The sequence below is a fragment of the Rhamphochromis sp. 'chilingali' genome, assembly GCF_963969265.1.
Source record: "Rhamphochromis sp. 'chilingali' genome assembly, chromosome: 18".
Lineage (NCBI taxonomy): Eukaryota > Metazoa > Chordata > Actinopteri > Cichliformes > Cichlidae > Rhamphochromis > Rhamphochromis sp. 'chilingali'.
Genome location: NC_137945.1, coordinates 5816187 through 5839975, shown reverse-complemented (window position 1 = coordinate 5839975; position 23789 = coordinate 5816187). Strand labels below are relative to the sequence as shown.

The 23789-nt window shown below is 39.3% G+C and overlaps 1 protein-coding gene across 2 annotated transcripts in view; it reads right to left on the bottom strand.

Annotated features, from left to right (window-relative positions):
* Positions 1 to 7726: 7726 nt before the first annotated feature.
* Positions 7727 to 23789, bottom strand: part of LOC308385452 (vasoactive intestinal polypeptide receptor 2-like) — a 51660-nt gene continuing 35597 nt past the window's right edge. Inside the window, exons 5-14 of one of the 2 annotated variants that reach the window (XM_080864361.1) lie at positions 22305 to 22402; positions 19566 to 19704; positions 18300 to 18450; positions 16482 to 16542; positions 16180 to 16249; positions 12896 to 12987; positions 12322 to 12460; positions 10595 to 10636; positions 10407 to 10497; positions 7727 to 9089 (exon numbers count right to left, since the gene is read on the bottom strand). In XM_080864361.1, coding sequence (XP_080720487.1) covers positions 9037 to 9089; positions 10407 to 10497; positions 10595 to 10636; positions 12322 to 12460; positions 12896 to 12987; positions 16180 to 16249; positions 16482 to 16542; positions 18300 to 18450; positions 19566 to 19704; positions 22305 to 22402 — 936 coding nt within the window. In that variant the 3' untranslated portion in view covers positions 7727 to 9036. Of the gene's footprint in view, positions 10498 to 10594; positions 10637 to 12321; positions 12461 to 12895; positions 12988 to 16179; positions 16250 to 16481; positions 16543 to 18299; positions 18451 to 19565; positions 19705 to 22304; positions 22403 to 23789 lie in introns of both variants that reach the window. The other variant, XM_080864360.1, reaches the window with a different exon arrangement.

Sequence of the window (23789 nt, the reverse complement as noted above, 5' to 3'; positions counted from 1 at the left end):
CTGAACCAATTTTGGGATACTTGATCCAGAGAGCAAACCGACCCTGTGTCAACGCAGTCGTGTAATTTTTTTATGGCACATTAAAAGCATCAACTGTAGCCCAGGAATGATTTATTACAAACTGTTAATTACTGAAAAATATGATTTTTTTTTCACATTTAAAATTAATTGTTTAACTTCAACACAACTTATACTGGCTAAATAACTTTAGCCTAAAGATGTAGATGTGATGTTTTTGGTGCTCTTCAGTTAAAGTTCATTTACTCATTGTTAATATTATCTCAAATGAACTGATTAAAGTGTTGCTACCAAGTTCATCGTTCATTTCTCGTTCCTGCAGCTTTCAGACACAGTCCGGTGTTTTCTGCATCAATGGGAGAGCTCCCTGGGTTCGTGCCAAGATTGTTGCATTCGAGTGAGTTTTACATCACCTTCCACTGACTCACATGCTCAGTTCGACTTTTCAAATGTGATCAGTCCTCATATACTGTTATTTTTTGTTGATTTTCTCACAGGAAAGCAAAAGCTCAGCGTACGACTGCGTCTGAGGTCTCCTCATAGAAGATGACTGATGGTGAAACCTTTTCAGGAATGCAGGAAGAAGTAAATACACCAATACTCAAAACATGGTCGAAGGATGTTTCTGCCATGTCTTATTATTTTCAATAAATTATCAGCCTTTATAAATGAAGATACTGATATATCAGCAAAAGGTTAATATCAGCCAATAATACTGGCCTGCAGAGAAATCGCTTGTAATATATGAGATCTGTAGAACTGTAATAAGATTAACTCTTATGCCCTAATTGGGCATTATTGTACTTTTTTTCAACTTAAAAAAATAAAATTGGTGATCAATTTGGGCAATAAATTTTCTTTTAAGTAAGTTTTTGTCTTTTACTCTTACTTGTCATCCATACTCTCTCGATACTATATATTACATGGAAAATATCTGGGTTTTTGTGAGTTTTTAAAAACAAATAATTAATAATTCAACTGTTTAAAATCCTGAAAATAATTTAATGTTTGATCATTTTGAAAAGGGCTCGAGATGATTAAGTCATTTATGAAAAAAAGAAGCAAAAAACAATATTGTTGTAGGAGGAGGGCACAAGAGCTCAGCACGTGATACTGACTGGAAGCAACACAGCTGCTGTTGACAAAGCAGCAGAGTCAGATATGAATGTGTATTAAATTCATCGTGTAAATATACCAGATTTATCCACATACGCTAGTTTTCATCATATCTTCATGATCTCCAGTAATGTTACACCACAGTGCTTTCATTTGAACCCCAAGTGTCACCGTCTTTGAAAAATTACAGAGTATAATGCATCTATTTTGCAAAAATAAATAATTACACAAAGACTTTCAAACGGGTACCCTGTTTTTCCCTTCGTAACAACCGAACTATTGTACAAATAGAGATAATATAATTATCTGAGAAACAATTGTCAATAAGCAGAGAAGTTATTTAAATATTAATGCAAGACATGGAAGCAGGTGTTGTTGTTCCTAAATTAGGAACAATATTTTAAAATTACTTCACAATTCTTCTTGCACTTCATATTGTTACAAACTATCAGAATATAAAGAAAGTCAGAAAATGGACAACCTCAGCTTATAAAACTATTTTTTTTTAACCACAAACCACTGGATCAATTTCAAGGGTTTTGCACTTGATTTTTATTTTATCATAAAACACTGCAGAGATGCAAAGAAATAATCATTATAACAGTGTGCAACTGCTCCACGTTATACTGTGTGTCCAAGCTATAGACGTCTCTGAAGCGACACCCTGTCATCCATTCATCCAAGAGATGTAACCAAGCTAAAAGACACTGCCTCTATTAGTTAATTATTAGATAATCATTTTTGAAAAATAATCTTTAACATCAGATTAATTTCAGATTTTTAATGTCAGATTTTACACGGTCAGGTGTAGCAGAGTTTAACTCGGAAACTTAAACTTTAATTCAAAATTTCTTTTAAATAAATTTCAAATGATCATGATAAAGGGAATGTGTGCAGTTTTGGTGCTCGGTGCTGAACAGCGTGGCTGACTCTTTGTATCTGCTATTGCTTCACAGTCCGAGTCCAAACAGGTAATGAGCCATTGCAAGCTGACCAATTATGGAGTCCACCGCCAGCTCACGCTTTTTTGAGGTTATGTCAAAAGGTTTCTTGGAAATAAACACGGACTATTTGTTTAGGCAGTCTGTGTCAATGGGCTCAGTCAGTAGTCACGTTGTCTTATTACAATGAACACATGCAGTGTAGTTTATTTTGAGTTAATCCAGCCTTCTGCCTGCAAGAAATCTTTAGTGCAGTATGTAATCTGCTTCTGAAAATGGCTCCCAGCAAGAAGAATTTCTTCTTTCAGCTCTAATCCGTGAAAAAAAGACAAAAAAAACTTGGTTGGTCTGTTCATTGTCACCGCTCTGGTGTCAGGTGTACATGATTGGAGATTTGGGGTTGGGTTCTCTGCTCATTCATCATTGCAGATTTTAGTTAGATTTGTTTGTCCCTGGGAACTGTGGGAACCTTAAATTACATTTTGGATGTAAACAAAAAGAAGAGCGTGAAGGGGTGTGAAGAAAAACAGATTTTAAACTTTGTTTTTTTAACTGGACTCTGGTGCCATCCTGTGGCTGCTATGAAACAAAAGTGAAGTAATGAAAATAAAAAGTGTTCTCAGATTAAGTCTGTTCTCTGTGGCATGTTTTTTTTAATGGTTTCTACAGTGTGAGTTAATGAAAGGAGGATGTTGAAGCAGCTTTGCCTTTACATAAGCTGCTAATTGGAGCCAAACATTATCCCTGTGACAGTCCAGTTCTGTGGTGGTAAAAACTCTGAAAACTAAAGAATTTTTAAGGCAGTCCTTCTACATAATCCTATAACTCTGTGTGCTAATCCAGTCTTTCCCAAACTTAGGAATGTATTTAATCACAACTGAGTATGAATTCTGCTTGTGTGAAGTCTTCTGGTAGCTTGCTTGTCACTGAGGTGCTTTAATCTTGCCTTTTTATACCTCAGTCAGTCATAGATCAGGTACAGGGAGTGGACTGAAAATGAGTGAAAAAGCAGCCAGTGTCCATCTCCAGCTGGTGCAGAGAGCAACATATCACACGTATTCCTGCTGCCCTTCACTGTTTTCAGTGAAATTCAGAGGCCACTTTAAAATCCTGTTATTATCATCAAAGCTCTGCATCAGGGGTGGGCAACTCCAGGCCTCAAGGGCCGGTGTCCTGCAGGTTTTAGATGTGTCCTTGATCCAACACAGCTGATTAAATGACTTCATTAACCTGTCTTGAAGTTTTCCAAGACAGGTTAATGAAGCCTGGTAATGAACTGCTCATTTGATTCAGGTGTGTTGACCCAGGGTGAGATCTAAAACCTGCAGGACACTGGCCCTTAAGGCCTGGAGTTCCCCGGGGTGAGGATGTAAGCAGGGGCTGCTTACATGGACAGGACCCTGCTTATATCAGACCTTCTGAGCAGGCCTTTCTCATCCTCCCCATATGGAAAAGATATATATAAATCTTATAAAGTTTTTATCTGTCTTGTATGAAACTTGTATGAAAAGCATACAAGAGTGAAAACACATATAAGATCCCTTGAAAAATTATATTATGAAACTTGTATGTTTTGTATACTTACTAAAAAAATATATGAAAGTAATGAGAAAGTGTCCACTTTCATGAGTAAATCATATATGTTTTTACTATTTCTTTTCCATATGGGCTATGGTCTCCCAACTGTTCCTCACTCTGACTTTAAAACCAGAGACAATCCTATTTTTGAGGTTGCTGAGAAAAATCACTTGAACAACCTCTAAAACCTGTACAACCCATAAAAACAACCTATAAAAACTCAGCCAGGCTGATGTTTGACAGGTTAGCTTTCCCTTAATCTTCTCCCCTTTATTTTGAGCCATAGATTGCATCTATTTGCATGTATCGAAGTGTCTTTGTGAAAATGATTATGTGTCTATAACTTATCTTTAATGTGTGGCTTTTATTCAAATTTAGATGCACTTTGTAACTCTGCCTTTTAAAAGGCGCCGCAAAGACCTCGTGAAAACCTGGAAAAATGTTGCTCAAGACCACTTTAGCAAAATTACAAGAAAGTTTGACTTTTTAGGAGTAAAATATAAAGAAAAGGGGAGTGACTCACCGTCTTTGATCTAAATGTACAATATAAAACCCAGCAATTCATTTTTGACCCCAGTCAGGACATAAGTCTGAGACCTCTGCGTTAACCACCATTAATGCAATCTACATGACTCGTTCTGCACTGTCGAGGGGACATCCTGCCTTTTCTATTGATGACAGGTTTGTGGGGGCTGAGCTAATACAGCTAACATTGATTTAGTAGGATTTCAGAAATGCACAGTTACTTTTATTCCTTTGTAGTGGGCAGCAGGACACATTTTCAGATTTTGAGCCGTACTTCGGGAAGCAGGAGGCAGGATGAGGCAGAACCGTGGAAGGGGAGTCAGTCTTACTGCTGTCGTGGGATGAGGTGGAGGAAGGACAGACATCAGAGCAGGAAGCTGAAAGCTCAGTGTGGTTCCTCAGCTTTTGAGGAACCACACAAACACACACACACACACACACACACACACACACACACACACACACACACACACACACAAAGCTGCCAATGAAAGATGATTCCAGGCTGGTGTCCTGTATTGCGGTCAAAACCAAATCCCAGAGCTTCGGAGCCCGAGCTTACCAAGATGGACTTTGGGTATCGTCACTTTGCCCGTACTCAGGCTCTTCAAAGCCAGCATGTCCTCCACTGAACTTTCACCTTCTTGCTCTCATGTCTGGCCCCTCCTCCTCATCATCTCTCGACAGCTCGAGTTTTAACTTCACTTCCAAATTCTGCGTGAACTCCTTTCTGTCTCACTCAGCCATCTAATCATATTTATGACAGATGTGCCCACTTCATGGGACAGAAGATAATGAATAAATAACAAATTTGAAAAAGAAATGATCCAGCATGTTTCTTTGGGGGAAAAAATCTGAATGTAAAAACAATTTTTTTTCTGTGTCTCAGGACATAAAAGATCTGACCCTGACAAGGATCTTTTTCCTTTTTTGTGCTTTTTAACATTTAATAATGCAGTATTTTAATTCAATGTATTTTTCTTTTCTTTTCTTTAAATTTACAAATAACATCTTGCACCTGAAGTACCTTCAGTGACCACCAGGGGACGGCAGCTCACATAAACACGAGTTTAAACAATTGCTCAAATTATTCCTCAGCAACTATTCGGCTTGCAGATTTATTGTTTGCATAACTGTTTTCGGAAAGATTGTTTAGTATTAATTTTTAAATAATTTTTCTTCCCAAATTATCTTTAGATTCTTCTATCCCTTGTATATCTTTGGGTTTTATATTGTCAATTGAACTTCCAATAGTTACCAGCATCATTGTCTCTCTGTGCTCATGTTGGCAACTTGAGCTCCAAGGTGGATGCCTTTTGATTTAAACCCCTTAAACATTTCTTATTTCCTTTAAAATCTAATTAAAAAACATTTTAGAGCTGAGGAATTAGGAAATCCTAAGTTAAAGTTGAAGCTTAACTTTACTCATGTCCTAGTTTGTGTATGTGTCTGTATTTGTATCACCACATACCTGATTCGAGGTTCACGTCTTCAGCTTGACTGCAGGTAAGATGAGAGGAACAGTGACTGGAGGATGAAAAGAGGGCGGGTAGCACAGATGGAAAAGCAGATGGGAGTTTCTCAGTGGAACAAAAAGAAAAGATCATGTGAAGCGAAGGGGCTCCTTTCATCCTTGTATCTTAAATTAAGTTTTAGCCCAGTAGAGTGAGCACATTCCCCCTGTTTCACCCAGCAGTCCCCAAACAGCTGTTTAAAGGTTCAGGTTGAGACTTTGGTGAGGATAAAGTTAGGCAGGGCTGTGTAGTAACTGCAGAGCATATCAGTGAGGGTCCTCACATGTGAGGATGTGTGATATGTATCGGTACATGACACAGGTTCAAAGTTAGGCAGGGCTGAGCTGTTATAATTTTTCGTAATTAAGATTTATTTGATGACTTGGCACAAAATCAAGAATAAAAAAAAAGCATATTGTGCTTTTACACTATCTTCCATTCCTTCTGCACAAAGATGCAGAGACCAATGATGGTGCTGGACGATGCCCTTCAACAGCCATGCTAAAGCCCACATCCTGGTATGTCCTCCACACTCTTGAGACTGTGACATCCTGGACAAGCTGGACTGTCTGTGCAATGTCAATGAGCTGCAGCTAGCGTCTCCTGTTACTAATACTAACAACAGTAGCAAAAAAGGAAAACTAGAGACGTATCAGTCGGGAGGGATGAGGAGGGAGCAATAGTCTGTGGTCACTGCCTCCTAAATCATTTTCTTTTTGGGGGGTTTGGCTGTTGTCCTGTTGCATCTGTTGTTACTTTCACTTTCAGCAAAGCAGCTGAACTGGCTTTGCAGTGGTTTATGTTTCCTAAGTGAACAGACTGATCTCCCTGAGGTTTAACTGACTTTGGTTATGCCATAATAATTGAGTGTTCCTTTCTTTCTTTCTTTTTTTGGAGCTGTATTTTTTAAGGCTTTCATGAGACATCTGAACCTACCAGTCACATTTCCCAGTTATCAGTTTCGCTTTCTTTGACTCTGTCCGGCTCATAATTGTGTAACTCCATTCTGCTCAAATGCGTCACAATCTAAAGTAAACACAGGAAAAGTAAAGAGCGGCAACAATAACACAGGTTGGTTTTTTTCTGTTAAATAGTGAAGCAATATACCCTCACTGACCTCTGACCTTTGACCTCACAGGTCTGATGCGAACTGATGCCTTTAACTGTGCCCGCTGGAAACTGTGACAAAGAATTCATTTGCCATTTGCGTATATTGTTATTCTGTGTTCTGTTATCCTATAGTCTATCATAATGCTTTAATGTAAACACAGCACATGTAACCTTGGCTCTACATACTATCCCGGGTCTGTTTGTGGTAGCATTGGTTATATTTATGTCATCTGTGCAAATGTACTTAAAGCTAAATGTCACTTCATCATTAATTGATTTGAATCTTTCATTTGTTTATGTAGTTTGGTTATACTTACCATTGTGTGTTCCTTTGAGCAGGTCCTATGTGTAAAACAGGTATGTGGGAAGGGCCGCCCCAGTACTTCCTGATTTTATAGGATATGATGTCACTGATCATGTCAATTGGGTGTAACCAAATGAAGGGGTGTTTATTTTGTGTAAAATTGTTTATTTCATTTAAAATAACTCATGAGTCAGATTAGGTGAAGAGTGACTTTTCAAACTGTTTAGTTGGGTGAATGAGTTTGTTAAGTGGAAAAATGATTTTATTCCTGTTTCTTTGTCTAGACTGTGTTATTTAGTCTACCCTGTTTTCCCAATGGTAGAGGTTAATGAGATCCAGGTGTGCGTGGAATTTATATAAAGCAGGTGAGATTTTGACTCACAGCTTCTGACGTTTTTGTGAGATAATTGCTGAAAGGCGACGTCAGAAAATAAAGGACACTTAAAAGAAAGTTGAACTGTCTGCAGATGCTGTCTTACTATCACCTTTCATGCTGCTTATGTTATGCTACTTCACAGAAACATAAACATAAGATGAGAAAATATCTGCAAATGTGGAAGAAAAAACATTTAAAAGGATTCAGTTTGTGTGATTGAACAAACAGAGCTTCATTTCCATGATAAAAAAGTTTTTATGGATTAAACATATGGAATCACAGGTTTACAGTTGTGATCAAAAGCTTACAAATTTAACAACTATGTCTTTCTCTACATTTTACAATCAGCCAGCGATATACTCTCCACTGTATAAAAAAGAAAGAAAAATAATACAAAACAGTCTATGTACAAGGCAAGCATGGTTTTTGGCTTTAATTCAAATCAAATCCATTTTATTTGTATAGTGCCAAATCCAAACTGTCACCTCAAGGCGCTGATAAAACTCTGTTACAGTGAGTTCGTTTGGATGAGAACATTCTGTGTGTGGGAAACACTGATCACCCTTAAAGTGAAGTATCTGTATTCTAATTTTATCTCAAATTGAATGCTATCACGTTCATTCCCTGCTGACGTGATAAGGGAAAGTAAATGGAGTTACTGAAAAAACAATACATTTAACAGGTGTGGTAGGCCTTATTAAATTACATGTAAAACAGCAATGATCCATGATAGACTTTCAGGAAAAAACTGAACTTCAAGAGGATCATAGTGAAATTACTGACGATAACGTGCTGTTCAGACAGCCGTTTTTGTTGAGCCCTGAATTTGGTACCAACTTAAACACACATTGTTATCAAATGCATTCAAAACATGAAAAAATGAAGAGTGACAATAGCTACAGTTACCCAGGAAACACCAATGATATCTTGCCAGTCAAAACAGAGGGGTGTACTGCAAAGTGAAATTACAGTAATAGATCAGAAGGCTGCAGTATGTTGAGCTTAAAGTCTGGAGGTGAAGGTGGATCTCTGTTTACGTGGCTACATCACTGTGGTAACTTACCCTGCTCCTAACACTAATAATAACCCCTTCTTAGTACCTGATTGAACCTCCTGTGCTTTCTTTTAAGGTTTAGGATCATATTAACATGATAGCATCACATAGTCACTCCAGTTTTGTGGGCTTCACATCCACTACCAATTTCCTGTTCCACTACATCCCAAAGGTTCTCTACTGGATTGATATCTGGTGACTGTGGAGCCGATTTAAGTGCAGTGACCTCATTGTCATGTTCAAGAATCCAGGTTGAGATTATCCTGCTGGAAGCAGCGATCAGAAAATGGGTACACCGTGGTCACGAAGGGATGTGCTCACCAGCCTGAACCGATCTAAGAAAGGATGGATCCATCCTTTCATATTTATACCAAATTTTGTCCCTACCATCCAAACGTGGCAGCAGAAATCGAGATTCATCAGATCAGGCAACATTTTTCCAATCTTCTGTTGTCCACGTTTGGTGAACCCGTGTGAAATATAGCCTCAGTGTCCTGCTCTTAGCTGACAGGAGAGCCATCGGGTATGGTCTTCTTCTGCTGCAGTAGCCCATCTGCACCAAAAACAGACAGATGTTGACATTGTTTCCACATACAGTAGTGGTCTCTGCTTCCCATGTCAATAATCAGCTCAGTGTCTGAATCAGTTAGCTCAGTGGGGCTTCAAAGTGAGAGGTCGGGGATTTGAGCTGCCGTTATTTGGTTTTATTTTTTATTTTTTCAGCTTTGTTTTCGTTAAAAAAAAAAACATAAATAGATTTTTAAACAAAAACTTTCCCTTGCATATTTCCTGAATCTTTTCTTGGACAGTGAGTCTTAACTTACAATATTAATGAGCTGGACAGCCTGTGAGATGACCGAACTGAAAAGCAGGAATAAATATGCTTACCTATAAGCATATTTGCAACATAATTTGCAACATCTACTACGTCACAGTAGCAACCAACAGAGCTGAAAAACTGCACCAAAAACTGCAGTTCCTCTACTGGCCACGTGAGGCTGGCTCCACATCCCCATAGCCTGCCATGCTAAAATGCCCAACTTCACGGCACATATAAGCATGTTTACAGCCTGATATGAACAACACGTTTGGTCTCTATAATTAATTTCTTCCTTCATATCAACTGTACAACTGTAGATAACTCAGCCATATAAATATAGGTACGGCTTTTTTATTATGAGGTGGATTCTTTTTTTACTTAGCACTAATCAGCAGGTATGGATGAACCTTATTAACCAAACATACTCTGCATATCAGTTAAAAAAAGAAAAGCTTATATGAAAGGAAGAACTAGATCAGCCCTACAAAACTAAACATAAAATATGAATATTTCTGTATACATCTACCTTCAGGTATATAAACTGTATGGTTACTTTCTCCAATATGGATTTAGCATTTTTATGTAAGTCTTAATTTGTGCATTAACTATTTGAAAACTATTTTTTCAAGTCAGTTAGTCATTCTTTGGATGTGGAGAATAATTATAAAAATGAATTTGTTGTTCTGGAAACATTATAGGAGGCACTGTTTCATCCGTTATGTGTTTAAAAATGTTAAAGATCATTGTGAAATCTCACGCCGATGTGGAAAAAAAAAATATATATATCTCCGGAGGTTTGACGGTCCAAAACGAAGTCTTTCACCTCAAAAACGTTTGCAAGCCACAAGTTCAGTCCCTGCAGCATCAGGCAATATGTCTATAAAAGCGAGGTTAAGTATAATTCCTCCACACTGACCGAACATGAGCGCCCGTTCTCAAAGTCTTTAACAAAACAGGCTGTTTGTGTCGCAGATCACAGCCCGGTGATCTCAGTCTGCAGGATGGATTGGGCTCGGGAGTTTCTAGAACACTGGGTCGAGCTTTCTGTACCATTTTGGTTCACGCTGTGGAGCCTGAAGTCCTGTCCCACGCAGCGCTTTACAGAAAAACACTTCCATGTCCTCCTCAGCTCACTCTGAACCTTTATGTGCAAAAAAAAGAAGTAGAATTATATTAAATATATTATATATTAAAAAATCTTGTAAATTATGTCACGAAGAACACATGCATAGGCTCACCTCACTGTTGAGGAAACAGTAGAGAACCGCTACAATTAGACCCTAAAAGGAAACAAATACCACCATAACAGATCAGTGCCAACGTGTCAGAAACAAGGCTATATTAATACTAAAGGATGCTGCCTTTAAGGGTCATGTGGAGCAGGGAAATTATTTTACTGCTATTGTTAAATAATCATCATTATTACCATTGCATTAATAATATAATCTGGAGTTTATATTGCATTCAGGGGTTGAACAGTGTGTGTCTTTCAGAAAGGCTAAAAGTCACAGGCTGACAGGAAACAGGCTTGCAGAGAGTTTGCAGAAGCAGGAAGTTATTTTGAGCAGCAGGCTAAGACGAGGCTTTAACAATGTAACAGATAGCTTTAAGATGGCCTTAAGATGTTTATGATGATGTTAATTTTGTATTTCAGATGCAGTTATAACTATTGTGTACACAGTGCATATCTGTGCTTATTAAAGAGTTGGAGCTCGGTCAATTAATTGGGGGTTGGAAGCTTTGTTCGGCGCGATGTCCGGACAATCTATTGTGCAAGTGACTTGGAGCCATAGAAGGAATTGCAATACATGCTTACAAAACACTTATATATCAGGTCATTTTATATTAAGGTTTTAGTAGAGGTTCTTGGTTAAAACATTTATTTAGTAGAAGACATACACATAGTCTCAGTGAGCCTCTGTCCTGGTGAAAGGTCAGAAGTGCAACAGGTGAATTGAGAAAGAGCATGTGAGGTCAACACACACACACATGAGTTAGATTTATTTAGAGGAGAGATTAGTCGTGTCTCGGCAAGAAAGAGGAACAATTCACTTTAAGACAAGAACGGAAAGTACCAGCCATGAAAATAGAAGATGATCTTCTGGGTTAAAAGTCATTGTGGTGTTGATCTGATCTATGTATAAAATGTATCTGTGACGCATGAAGGGGCGTCAGTAAATCAAACCCTGATGCTATAAAATATCTGTTTATGCTTTGATTAAGTCGGAGATCACTTGCTGTCGGCGTACAGAGTATCTTCCCACACGTGTGTTCATTAAAATCATTGTTTGACCAAGACCTTCTGGACCAAGGGTGGTTTGTACTCTCCCTCCTCAATTTTGAACCTTAACAGTCACCACCTATCCCGAGCATCCTCATCTGTCACACCAACCCACTGCATGTCCTCATTCACTACACTCATCAATCTCCTGCATTGTCTTCCTCTTTTCTTTCTGCCTTTATTAGAGGCAGTGAGAGAGAAAGGAAGGCAGAAGTGTGGAGGCAACTTTAAATGACTGGTTTGTTGGGACAGCACAAGAAATGAGCACATCAGAGTGACAGCTCAGGCTGAGTCTTTGGGGACAAAGTTAGAGAGGCAAGGCTGAGGTGAGATGGTGGATATGTTGGACAGAAGCTGCCCGGCAGGAGGAAAAGAGGAAGACCGCAGAGAAGAGTCAAGGATGTGGGGAAAGAATGGAGACTGTGTGCAGACACAGAGCCAGACATTAAACTAGGACACAGTCAATGAGCTAAAAAAAGAACATGCAATGTTTATTTTTCTTACTACAGCTCCCAATCATACATGACTATCTTGTAAGGGTCAAAATTCTTGATGTGGTTCTCTCCTTTGCTGGGTCTTAACTTGATGACATTTTTATCTTCCACTGCAGTCATTTTCCTACCAGAGCAAAAAAGGCAAATCATTTTATTTAGGAATTTTATGTTTTTAAATGTCTTATAGTACCTGGAATGATCCGAGGCCGAGATCGAAGAAGATCTTCACTTGCTTCACGTTTTCATTTTCCGGTTCCATCAGGTAGAAAAACACCACGTAATACACCCCAAACAGAGGGATCAGCAGGAGTGTGGACTTAGCCAGGCGCCTGATAAACACACATAATACTCACTCAATGCACACAATACATTTAGACTAAAACTTATCTGCGAGACCATCAGTGGGAAATCTCTTTCTTTCACTTTTTCTCAACAGTGCAGAAAAATTGTTTATTCTGGATATTAAAAAGGAGAGTTACAATGAGGAAGGAATGGCTATTATTTGTTTGGTAAAGAAAGAATAATCAAAATCATTTGTTTCCAGATTGAGAAGCAGAAACAGGCAGGAAGATTGATTCTAAGATGTCCAAGTTTAAACACAGTTAGCTGATAATGTGATAATGGTTCCTGTCTAATGTGTCGAGGAGATTTGATATGACTGCTGCTTTCGTCACCACATTATCAGGAAGCCCTCTTAAATGCATATGAATCTAATCAGCGAGAGCTCGGAGGTAAAAATATGACTCCTCAGTTCCTTGACGTACTTGTATTGGCATTGATCGTTTCCGCCCACATCACAGCTGCGCAGTTTCTGCACCAGGATGCGGATGATGCTGATGAACAGGATGAAATTGATCTTGTAGAGAAACACGGCAGAAAGAAAGAGGAGTCATATTAGCGAAAAGTGTAGAAAGGTTAGAAACAAATTTCTATGAAATTTGTCTGTCCAGGAGCAAAGAGTCCAAAAACTGACTGTACAGTTGTGTTTCCGAACTCCATCCATCCATCTTCTCACATTTACCCAGGCTGTCTGGATAAGTTTGCCTAGGCAGAGAAACGCAGACCTTCCTCCACCCAGCTACCTCCTCCAGCTCATCTTGAGGAACACCAAAGCATTTCAAGGCCAACTGGGAGCCATAATCTCCCCTGCATGTCCTGGGTCTACTTCAGGGCCTCCTCACTCAGGTCATAATCTTAGATATCCCCACGCCACCTCCATTGAATGTGGAGGAGTAGCAGCTCTAATCTGTCCCTCTAAATAACTGAATTCCTCACCCTGTCACTTTAGGTCACCACAGCTGAAGGCAGGGATGTAGAACGACCAGTAAATTGACAGCTTCGCTTTTACGCTCAGCTCTCTCTTTACCACAACGGACCAGTATAGTGTTCACATCACATGGCCCGAGTCCATCTGTCAGTCTTCTGCTCCCCTCACAGAGCCAAGTGACGAGATACTCGTCCACTGTAAAGCTCAACAACCCTTCATACAGTCCACTCCACACTTGGTGGTTTTTTGCTGGGGACCTGAGTAAGTGAAATGTGATGTACTTGCATTTACAGAGTGCTTTACTAACCACTCAAAGCTCTTTAGAGTGCAAACTTTAAGGACTTTATGTATCTCACGTCCATGGCCATTTTAGCATCAGCACTTTAACCTTTGATGTCTTTGAACTACGAGAGGAAGCCCCAGCACCAAACACGGGCACAGGAAGAACATCTAAACACTACACACAAAGGCCTTAGCTGGGTTTCAATTCATTTTGAAGAGCAGTTCCCATATGTTGATAAAAATCAGCTGCCTTCTTCACTATGAGTGTAAGTGGAGGGGCTCACACCCACATACATGTGTTTATGTGACATATATGATGATGATACTTAAAAAATACTTTTTCAAGAATAAGAAACCAGCCAACCAGGTTACAAAAACTGAGAGGTGCCGAAATGAAAACAAGTGCAGCTAATAGCTGTGCTTAGCTGGATCATTAGCCACAGTGGGACCAAAGGCCAGCAAGGGAGGCGTGTTCAAATAATGCTGCATTATAAAAACTCTAACTTCGACCATATAACCAAATCTGAATCCTCAAACAAGCTTTTGACATGTTGCAAATATTTTTACAAAACATCACTCAGAGGTGTATTTTTTGTATATGCATTCCCCTAATTTTAAGTGTATTTTCTCTGGTTTTCTGTGTTAAGTGACTTCCATCACTCAGTCATACTGTTTGAACAAGCAGTTCACGAGAAAGCTACGCTCCAAAACCTGCCCAGTCATGTACCAACATACACAAGTACACATTCAGAGACCATGTCCTTACAGATGAATGCGTTTTCAGAACAATAACTTTACAACTGCTTGCATTTCATATATTTAGAAGACATCTATAAATCGTAGTTATAGCCAAATATAAATGGAAACTTGATGGCACAAAGCACATATTAGAGCACACATTATTGCAAAATGCTCAACAATCGAATCGTACAACGTCAGTTACATAGAGCTTCGCAAAAACAAGCAGTAAGCAGTTCGCTCACAACGGATCAAGCAGAGCTTCACTGTTGCAACAAGTAAAAATAGTAAAAATAGAAAAGTTCAGCATGACAGCTCTGATGGATTATCTGCTGGTTCGCATGTTTTGAAATCGACTGCTGACTGATTGAATTTTATCTAAAACTTATCTGTTTGCAGATGTTTTCTCAATGACTGAGCAGCCTTTTTTTATGAATGTCTGTATCAGAGGATATAATTGTGTCTGGGATTTCCAGTGTAAATAAAGAGATCCACCATCTGAGGCCAAGTCTCACAGAAAATCCAAAAATAGCGATAAAATATGTCACACTGTAATTTTTTAGTATGCTGCGTATGGAAATGAATGTTGCTGGAGTAACTTTGCAACTCTGAAACTAACGGATTTCAATGGGAAGGATGATTTATGCCTGCACTGCTTGTTTGTTTTAGATCACTCTGGCTGTGACACTTTTGACATAATCAGAATATTTTATCCCAATCTGTGATCTTTTGCTAAACCTCATCAACTAGTTTTGATCCTTAAACATTTCTCCTGGAAACCCAACAATAAACAGTATGTTAAAAAGAAACATTATCTGTGAGTACTTTAGCAAACTCTATTACCAAAATAAAAACTACAGTACAAAGTGCTCTGGTTCAGTCCAAGAGTTAAAGTATAACCATCTATGTGTGTTAAAGCTTCAAAATTAAAAGGACTCATTGTGCAGATTGACTCTGGTATGGTTTATAAAGATGTGAATGCTATAGTCATTCGTTATTTGTATATAACATCTTCCCTAGAAAAGTACTGAGTATTGCTGCTGACCAAAAACAGATCAGCAGCAATACTTTTGTAGTTTTTAAATGATGCTGAGTTTGTACCAAGTGAGTGAAGCTAACATTCTTGCCATCATTAGACCACCAGCAACAGCCTGAACCTTTGATAAAAAGCAGGATCCATGTTTTCATGTCATTAATGCCAAATCCTGCCATCTGAATGTTGCATGGCATGTTTCCATTTAGCATCAGTTGAACAGGAGCACTTAAACGATGTGTCCAGTAAGTGTGTGACTCTAAAAACCAATGTGTGGCTGTGCAGGCTCTGTAATAGTGCATCATTTTTAATATGGTGAATATTTATTTGTAAAATAAAAATAATGATCCAATGTTTTATATTTTAGTAGAAGAAAGCAAAATAAAATGAGAAAATGAAAACAAGGACAAAGCAGGTGAAAATGAAAATGGATTTCAGTTCAAATTGCAGATTAATGACTAAAAACAACAACAACAACAAAAAACAGACGAAACAGACTTGACCTATTAATTTAGACTGTGTTATACCCACTGGTGGGGCATAATGGGCTGTGTGTACAATCATCCTGACCACAGATCCACTCACTTTTACTCAGGTCAATTCTTTATACTGTTTATAACTAATAAGGATTGTGTCCAGGATGCTGAAAAAACATTTAAGAAGTGCTTTTTTAATTCATGAAAAAACTCTGTCTGATGTATGCAAGGTTATCCTGGGACAAAACTCACAATGATAGATGCCATGATGGGCCAGTTGATCACTCTGTTTGGTATGGGGGTGTTGTTCATCTCCCAACACCTGGAAGTGAGTAAATAAGTCAGTGAGATTTGTAATATTTCCTGACCTAGAGATGGTTAAATGAAATCAAAGATGCATTATTTTTGATATAAGCTTCAACCAATGCAACTGCATGCATGTGGTGGAAATTAAGGATAAGCATAATGTGCCGCCTGCAAGTTTGTAACGTTTGATTTTTGCACTGACCTTGACACAGTTTGTGAAAACAATGTTTAAACACTTGCAGACTCACCCCATGTCCTCCATGTATATCCTACAAATGATCCATGCCACGATGAACACAAGAGGGATTCCTGAGAACCAGAGAGTAGAGAGGAAGGTAGATATGGAGGAGAAGAGGATCTGTTTAGGTTCTCTATCTGGCAGGCACAGAACATCCTCGCAAAGTGCCACAAAGGAAATATGACGTCTACACACACACATTAAACATCTGGGGCTGAACGGTGATGCATTGGGGAGGAACTGTTGGTAAAGTGGAGATGGATAGTGGAAGGAAGGTGTCAGAAGGCAGCAGCTGAGACAGAATGGAAGAGAGCGAACGCAGAGGCCAGGAGAGTGTTTACTGCCCGGACTTTCCCTGAATACACCAGCTCACTTCAGCAGCGTGACGCACTGTCTGCTGGTTGTCTGAGTGCTGGCACTGTGTTTTGCAGAGGCTCACACTAAAGGGGTGCTACAACAGGGCTGTCTATGAAATTTCTAAATTTATCAATATAATTGATTTTTTTAAACTGCAGGGTTAATAGCACGCTAACTGCAACCAGGGAACATTGAATGAATTGTTATTTTCATAAACTTTTCTGGTCTTCCTGACCTCTCGCAGCCTCATTCGTACGGAGCTTAATTCTCTGCAGGGATTTTCTTAAGGGCTCGATCTGCTTTGCATCAACACCTCCTGTGATAAATTTAACCTAGCATGAATCCCAAAGAGCGCAGCGATGTATTGCTGACCTATATGTGCTGTGTGGGTAGTGGCAGACATTATGTAGCAGAGAAGTGTGTTTGCTCATTGTGAAGAGGTCATTTGTACATTGTTTAGCACTGACTTGCCAACAGCTAAGCTTGGGCAGGTCAGCTAGTCTCATTTTATGTGCACATAAAGGTTAAAAGGAACAATTAGCCCAGTTACTGTACATTAAGTAGATTGCTTAACAAAAGCCATCCGTGTCAAAAACATATTAAAGCATAAGGTTAATCTTCAACGGTTTCAGGGGTCAGTTTAGCACAGGATTAATTCAACCGAGTGGTAATGATGGAACAAATTTCACAACTCAATTCGTCTCTAGAGAGAGAGACTGCGCTTTGTTTGGAAATAGTTCAGATTTTGGCCAGCAGATGGTAAATGTGAAAAAAATGTTGGGACAAAATATTATGAGCAAGTCCAACCTCACCCTGACTGAAACACTACGGGAGGACGTTAAGAGAGCTGTGTATAAACAAATGCCTGCAAATCTCAATGAACCGAGGTAATATTTTAAAGAAGAGTGCCAGAATTTCTCCACAGCAATGTAAGAGACTGATAAAGCCATTCAAAAAGGTATTACTTCAAGCTATTGCTGATAAAGAAGGTTTTAAAAGTCACTAAATCATGGATGTAATTAGTTTTTCACTGGATTGCATAGTATGTGAAACTTTGTAAGAAAGAGAAAGTTCCAAGTAGCTCAGCTCCCTGATGGTTCGACCACTTTGTTAGCTGAGTGATGTTAATGGACTGTTTCTACTTCACTGCACTCATGTCAGATAACTCTAAACTTTCTCTGCGCAGAAACCAAACTAAGTCCACAATACAAGTGCTCTAAACTTTCACCAGGAGTCTGAGGTTTCCATTATTATTCGTTTTTTTTAATCATCTTTAGACTGTCTTACATTGTCTTTGGTTTCTATTCAGTTTTAATAAAGTGTTTTTAATGCATGATCGTCAGATGTTTCAGTGGGTTTTAAGACATTAACTTGGTGATAGGAACATTATCAGTGGTTACACATAAGACCAGGCCAATAAGACTGTAAAGACAACATAAAGTTACGGTGCTCTCATTGTGGTTCAACCTACCCCAGCCGATGAGCATGTAGATGGAGAGGCGGAAGGAGTAGGTGGGGAGGACGAGCAGCAGCGTGTGAAGGTAAAGACCTTCAACCAGCAGCCAGAAGAAGTTAGCTAAGATGAAGTACTGGAAGAAGATCAGGCTGGCCTTACAGCCCACCTACACACACGCACACACACACACACACACACACACACACACACACACACACACACACACACACACACACACACACACACACACACACACACACACACACACACACAGCAACATGCTTTGTTACATCCATTCTATAGTTTGCATAGTAACGTTCTGTATGTAATATTATAATTTGACCACAAAGAAATACATTTTCACAAAGAATTAGAAGAATCACCAACTTCATTGTGAACCTTGATGACTGGCATTAGGGTGACTGTTTTTACACTGTGAAAAGATTTCTCAAATGTTTTGTGTAAATGTGCAGTTGAGCCAGTGTATTAAAAAAATCTGCGCTTGTTTCCAATGAATTTACTAATTTACTTTTCTCAGAACTGAAAGACATTTGTTTTTAACCGCTCCATGAACGGTGATCCACATGGTAGAACATTCAAAGCTGGAGAACTATTGCTCAAGACCACTTTATAAATTACAAGTCTGGCTTTTTGGAAGAAGAAATGAGTGATGTCTTTTGCACAGGACTGTATATCCAACCCATGACTCCTGGATTAACGGTGCTAGAAATGCAAATTTGAAAACTCTCTTCAGCATGTGTGGACATGTTGGAAAAAATGCAGATATAGAGGTAAACTTTGCAAGCCACCCACAGTTTTCTAAACTAAAGCTGCTTCTTTATGTGAATGGTTTCCAATGCTTCACTCTGAGGTCATTTATAGCCATCTGCCTAAGGACCCTCAGTGCCGTGCAAAACATTTAGATAGATTAGATTCTTATCCATCACACACACACAAAAACAACATCAGGAAGGCGTCTAACTGGTTCCAAATTCATGCTTCTGCATGACAAAGAGTCCAAACATTTAGCCAGAGTCATAAAAAACCAAACATTCAGTTCAGCTACAAGAGTCCTGCAACAGATGGCCTCATAAAGTGCTCATCTCCAAGATGCTTGGAAGAGCCCAGAAAGTTTTTTAAAGGTGAACGTTGGTATCACCAATACAGACTCCTCCTGTTTCTACTTTAATTAAGGTTCATCTAAAGGTTTTTGTACATATAGTAAATGTGTTTAACGGTGAAGTAAAAAATGTGTGTGTGTTTTCATGCGTGAAAGGCTACCAGCGAGGGCTGTTGGCTGCAGTCTGTGGTTTCACCATACGAGAAGAGCAGGGTGTCTTTGACGAGCACTGCGACGGCGCGCAGGATGAACGACACGAACAAGTTCAGATGGATGTAGTTCCTCATGCAGTGGAGTCTCCTGTAAACACGCACACACACGCAAACATAGAGAAGTGTGTTTACAGAGTGTCTGGGTGTGAATTGACTGAAGGATGCGGTATCTAAACATGTTGATAGCGGCCGAGTGAGCAGCTGGAGTCCATCCAGACTGAGCTTCGCACATCTCTACAAACTGTTATCATGCTCCGTATGTTCGGAAGTGTTAAGAGTATATAAATAAAAATGTGTTATATAACCCGATTCTGAATACATCATTTGTTCAAATTATCTTGACTTTTCAGGATATTTGCACAACAAGACTGATAACTTTGCCTTCAGCGCTGGACCCTGCCTGACTTTACACCTCACGTTTTTTTCAGGATTTCCGCACTTTAGAAGAACAAAAATGATTCATTCAACATATGTGAGAAGACTGAAGAGGTCAGAGCCATGACCCCAAACTCTGATTGCAGTCTGCTGGTGTAGTAAATGTGAGTTTTCTAAAGAAACGTGCTCTCCAAACCCTGTATTTGTTTTCTTTAAAAAGATGACCTGAGGGGCTGCACGAGGGCCCAGCATGAGACTACGAATCGTGCAAAGTCACTCTGGCAGCGTCTAAGAATAGAAATCTGGAGCTATGATGTAAAACTGAAGACAAAATCATCTGTTTCTGATTTCTTCACATACCAACTTTCAGTGTTTCAGGGAATTTAAACTGAGATGTTAGATTAGTCATTATCATTAACTTTACAAACCTATTTCAAAATTACATAAGGGAAGTTTCATGGGTTTTTTTTACATTCGTCACCATATTTTTATGTTTAAAAAGAGAAAGACAGTTTCTGCAGACTTTTCAGGGTTATTGTATTAATAGAAAAAGTGTGAGGCACCTTTGTTTGTCCTTCATAAGAAGCCTCATTTACATATAAGAGATGTTTATTTTAGGTTGTTCCACCATCACCCCTGTGGATGTTTCCAGCAGTGTCCTTGTTAAGCTCAAAAGCATCGCCCTTGTCTTTGTTACTTTTACTTTGTCTTTTAGGTAAGTAAGAAAATTTGAATCCGTCCATGTGCACACAACATTATAAATCATGACATCCAAAGGCAACAATTTGTAGAAGTTTTAGCTTCTAGTTATAGTTAGTTATAGTTAAAGCTGGGTCGGGTGACCATGAATTATCTCTTAGTTATGCTGCCACAGGCTCAGGCAGCTGTGGGACTTTCCACGAAGCAGCGACAACTTCTCCTGTCTCCACTCTTCCACAGCATGTCCTTAGATGCCACCACTGCGTTTGTGTTCTCTGTCCTCTCTGTGCCTCTCCAACCGTTCGCTTGTTTCAGCAAGTCTGCCTAACACACGCTTTCTTCCTGAGGCGAAGAATAAAAGCCCCTCTAATGCACCCTTTGACCGCCAAGAGAAGCATCCAATACTATCAGTTGCTTCTTAGTTTTAGCTTTTTTTTCCTACTTCCATTTTGCTTCATTCAGCTTTAGTTGTGTTTTGTGTGCTTTTGCAGCATTTTTTAATTTGCTGGTGTCCATTTGACCTCTCAGGGCGACTTTACGAAGAGGTAAAAATACTATTGTGCAGGGTTACTGTGATGGAACATGTTATGCCCTGAGTAAATGCCTTGATGAAGTTAATGGCACCATCAGGACAAGCAAGGCAATCAATGCTTGTCCAGTGAAATCTAAAAATAGACATTGATTAAAATCAAATTGGACTAAAGTATCTTAAAGTAGGATTGATCTGCTTTAGTCTGCTTGACTGAGAGTCAAATTAATGGGTGTGTTTGTGTCCTGTCATCAGCGCCTGCAGCTGGGCAAACTGAGAGCACAGCTGCTTTTTCTGGTTGTTTGAACATGCATATTGGGGATTATGTCTCGTCTTTGATGGGTGATCAGGACACTAGACAAGTCGTCTGCGGCTCTGCTTTCAGTGTTCTAGGATCAGATAAGATCTGTACTTTAGATGGAAAAAGAACAAATATTAGCAAGTAATTATCAGAATAATCACGTGTAAAGTAAAAGAGTTGCAGTTTTTGTAGTTACAGGAGATGTTTTTTAACAGTAGCTTTTTAATAGCTGTTTTATTAAATATTTAATATTATTACATATTTATATGAGAACACTTAAACTGAGTTCATCTTAAACATCTGCAGCAGAAGCATTTTACTTTTGAATTTTGGACAATAATAAAGTTTTGTGTGTAATGAGGTGCTTTCATAGTTTTTATTTCTACTTTTACTGCATCAGACGAAACTCTACACAGCTCAATATTTGCACTTCCTGGTTGTCTGTGACTCCACAGCTTCCTTTATGCTTCTCTTTCCTCCACTTTCCCATTCATCAAACAAGTGGTGACAGCGCTGTGGTCTCTGAACATGTGCTTTTGTCCCTGTTATGGGGATTTTTTTTCTCTGACTATGTGGTCACTAATGTTCTGTCAGTGTTGTTTGTCTTTATAGTATACCGTTAGCTTCATAGCATAAGTGCCTAAGTCATTGACTTAGTCAAATGACTTAGGCAATTATGCTATGAAGCTAACGATACAGTGCCTTGAGATGACTTGTAATTCTGGTCACCATGAATTAAACTGAAACAGTGCTTCTGTGAGCTGTGGTCAGTGAGTGTTTTTACCTGAACAAACAGATGATGATGGTGCTGGTTAGCAGAGTGATGATTGACAGGCTGTGGCCCAGATTGGACAGAATCTGCACCGCCTTGTAGAAGACCAGCTGCAGACATACACAAAACAGAATTATTATTATTTTCCTGCTTATCGAATCATAAATAATGGAGCTGCTGTCACATCGATTGTGAAGCACAGCTGGGTCCCCATCCTGAGTGTAACAGTGGATCCTGTGAGCACCTCAAATGTTCATGTAGATTTTAACGACATTCTTTGCCTTAATGACTGCTGAGTAAAATTAATTAAAATAAATGTGTGTCCTATTCTTCTGCCATGAATCTATTGCTTTCTTTTCTAGGCACCTCTAAATTTAGAAGAAGTTGTACAAATATGCACCTTTTACTCCTTTGGTCCACATAAAGGTACGCATAGAGGTCCAGTACACGTATGTAGGCTGTAACTGCAGGGACAGATATTGACTTTTATTGTACTTGTGATTCTGATGTTTTGAGTTTTATAGTGAATAAGTAAAGAAGAACTCTCTAGTCCCCTGTAAAATCCCAAAATAGTTCGACCGAAAAAGGATAAACGGCCACTGAGGATTTCATAACTTGCACAAGGGTATTTCCTTTTATAAATACAGTCTGATCACAGAGGAGGAAAATCGTGGTGTGAGAAATAACTGTCCAGGAAATTTTTCCCACACCACGAAGCGGTGATGATACACTGATGAAACACGGAACTCATTCTGCCCACTGCTTCTTTGTCCAGAGTGGAGATGCTCTTTCACAATAAGGGGAGGGTCCAGATAAGAATGAGGATCTGTTCCTTCTCAAAACAGTTCAAACCTCTCCTCTGACTCTGGCCAACACACACCCGCAGAGCATTAATGCTGCTCGCAATGTGTGGGTTTGTCAGTGCCTGGCGTTCGTTGCTATCTCATCATGTATAAACAACATTCTCCACCTCTGACACACCATCTGGCAATTAACCAGATATACACATTGCACATCTACATCTAGCCTATATAAAATATACTCACTGACCTCTTTAGGTTAACATCGCTTCACAATGCTGAGGGTGGACACCCTTCTCCATCCATCCATTCATCCATCCATCCATCTTCTACCACTGACAGTAGAGAAACCCAGAACTCCCTCACTCAGGCATTCCCAAGTCAGCTGAGATATATTTATATATCCAGCAGCTCCTTTCTCTCTTCCTGGAAGTGGCACCCAGGACGCATCCAAATCAGATGCCTGGACTGCCTTACAATTGTACAATTTCTCTGAACCTGTGTAAATTCTAACCTCAGCTTCCCGTTCTTAGCTGAGAGGAGTGGTACCCGATGTGCTCCTCTGCTGCTGCTTCAAGGTTCAATCTGTTGGATTAATCTGTCTTCAGAGATGCTTTTCTGCATATCTTGACTGTAACTGTTGCCGTCCGATCAGCACAAAGAAGTCGGGCCTTTCTTCTCTGACCTCTGACATGAA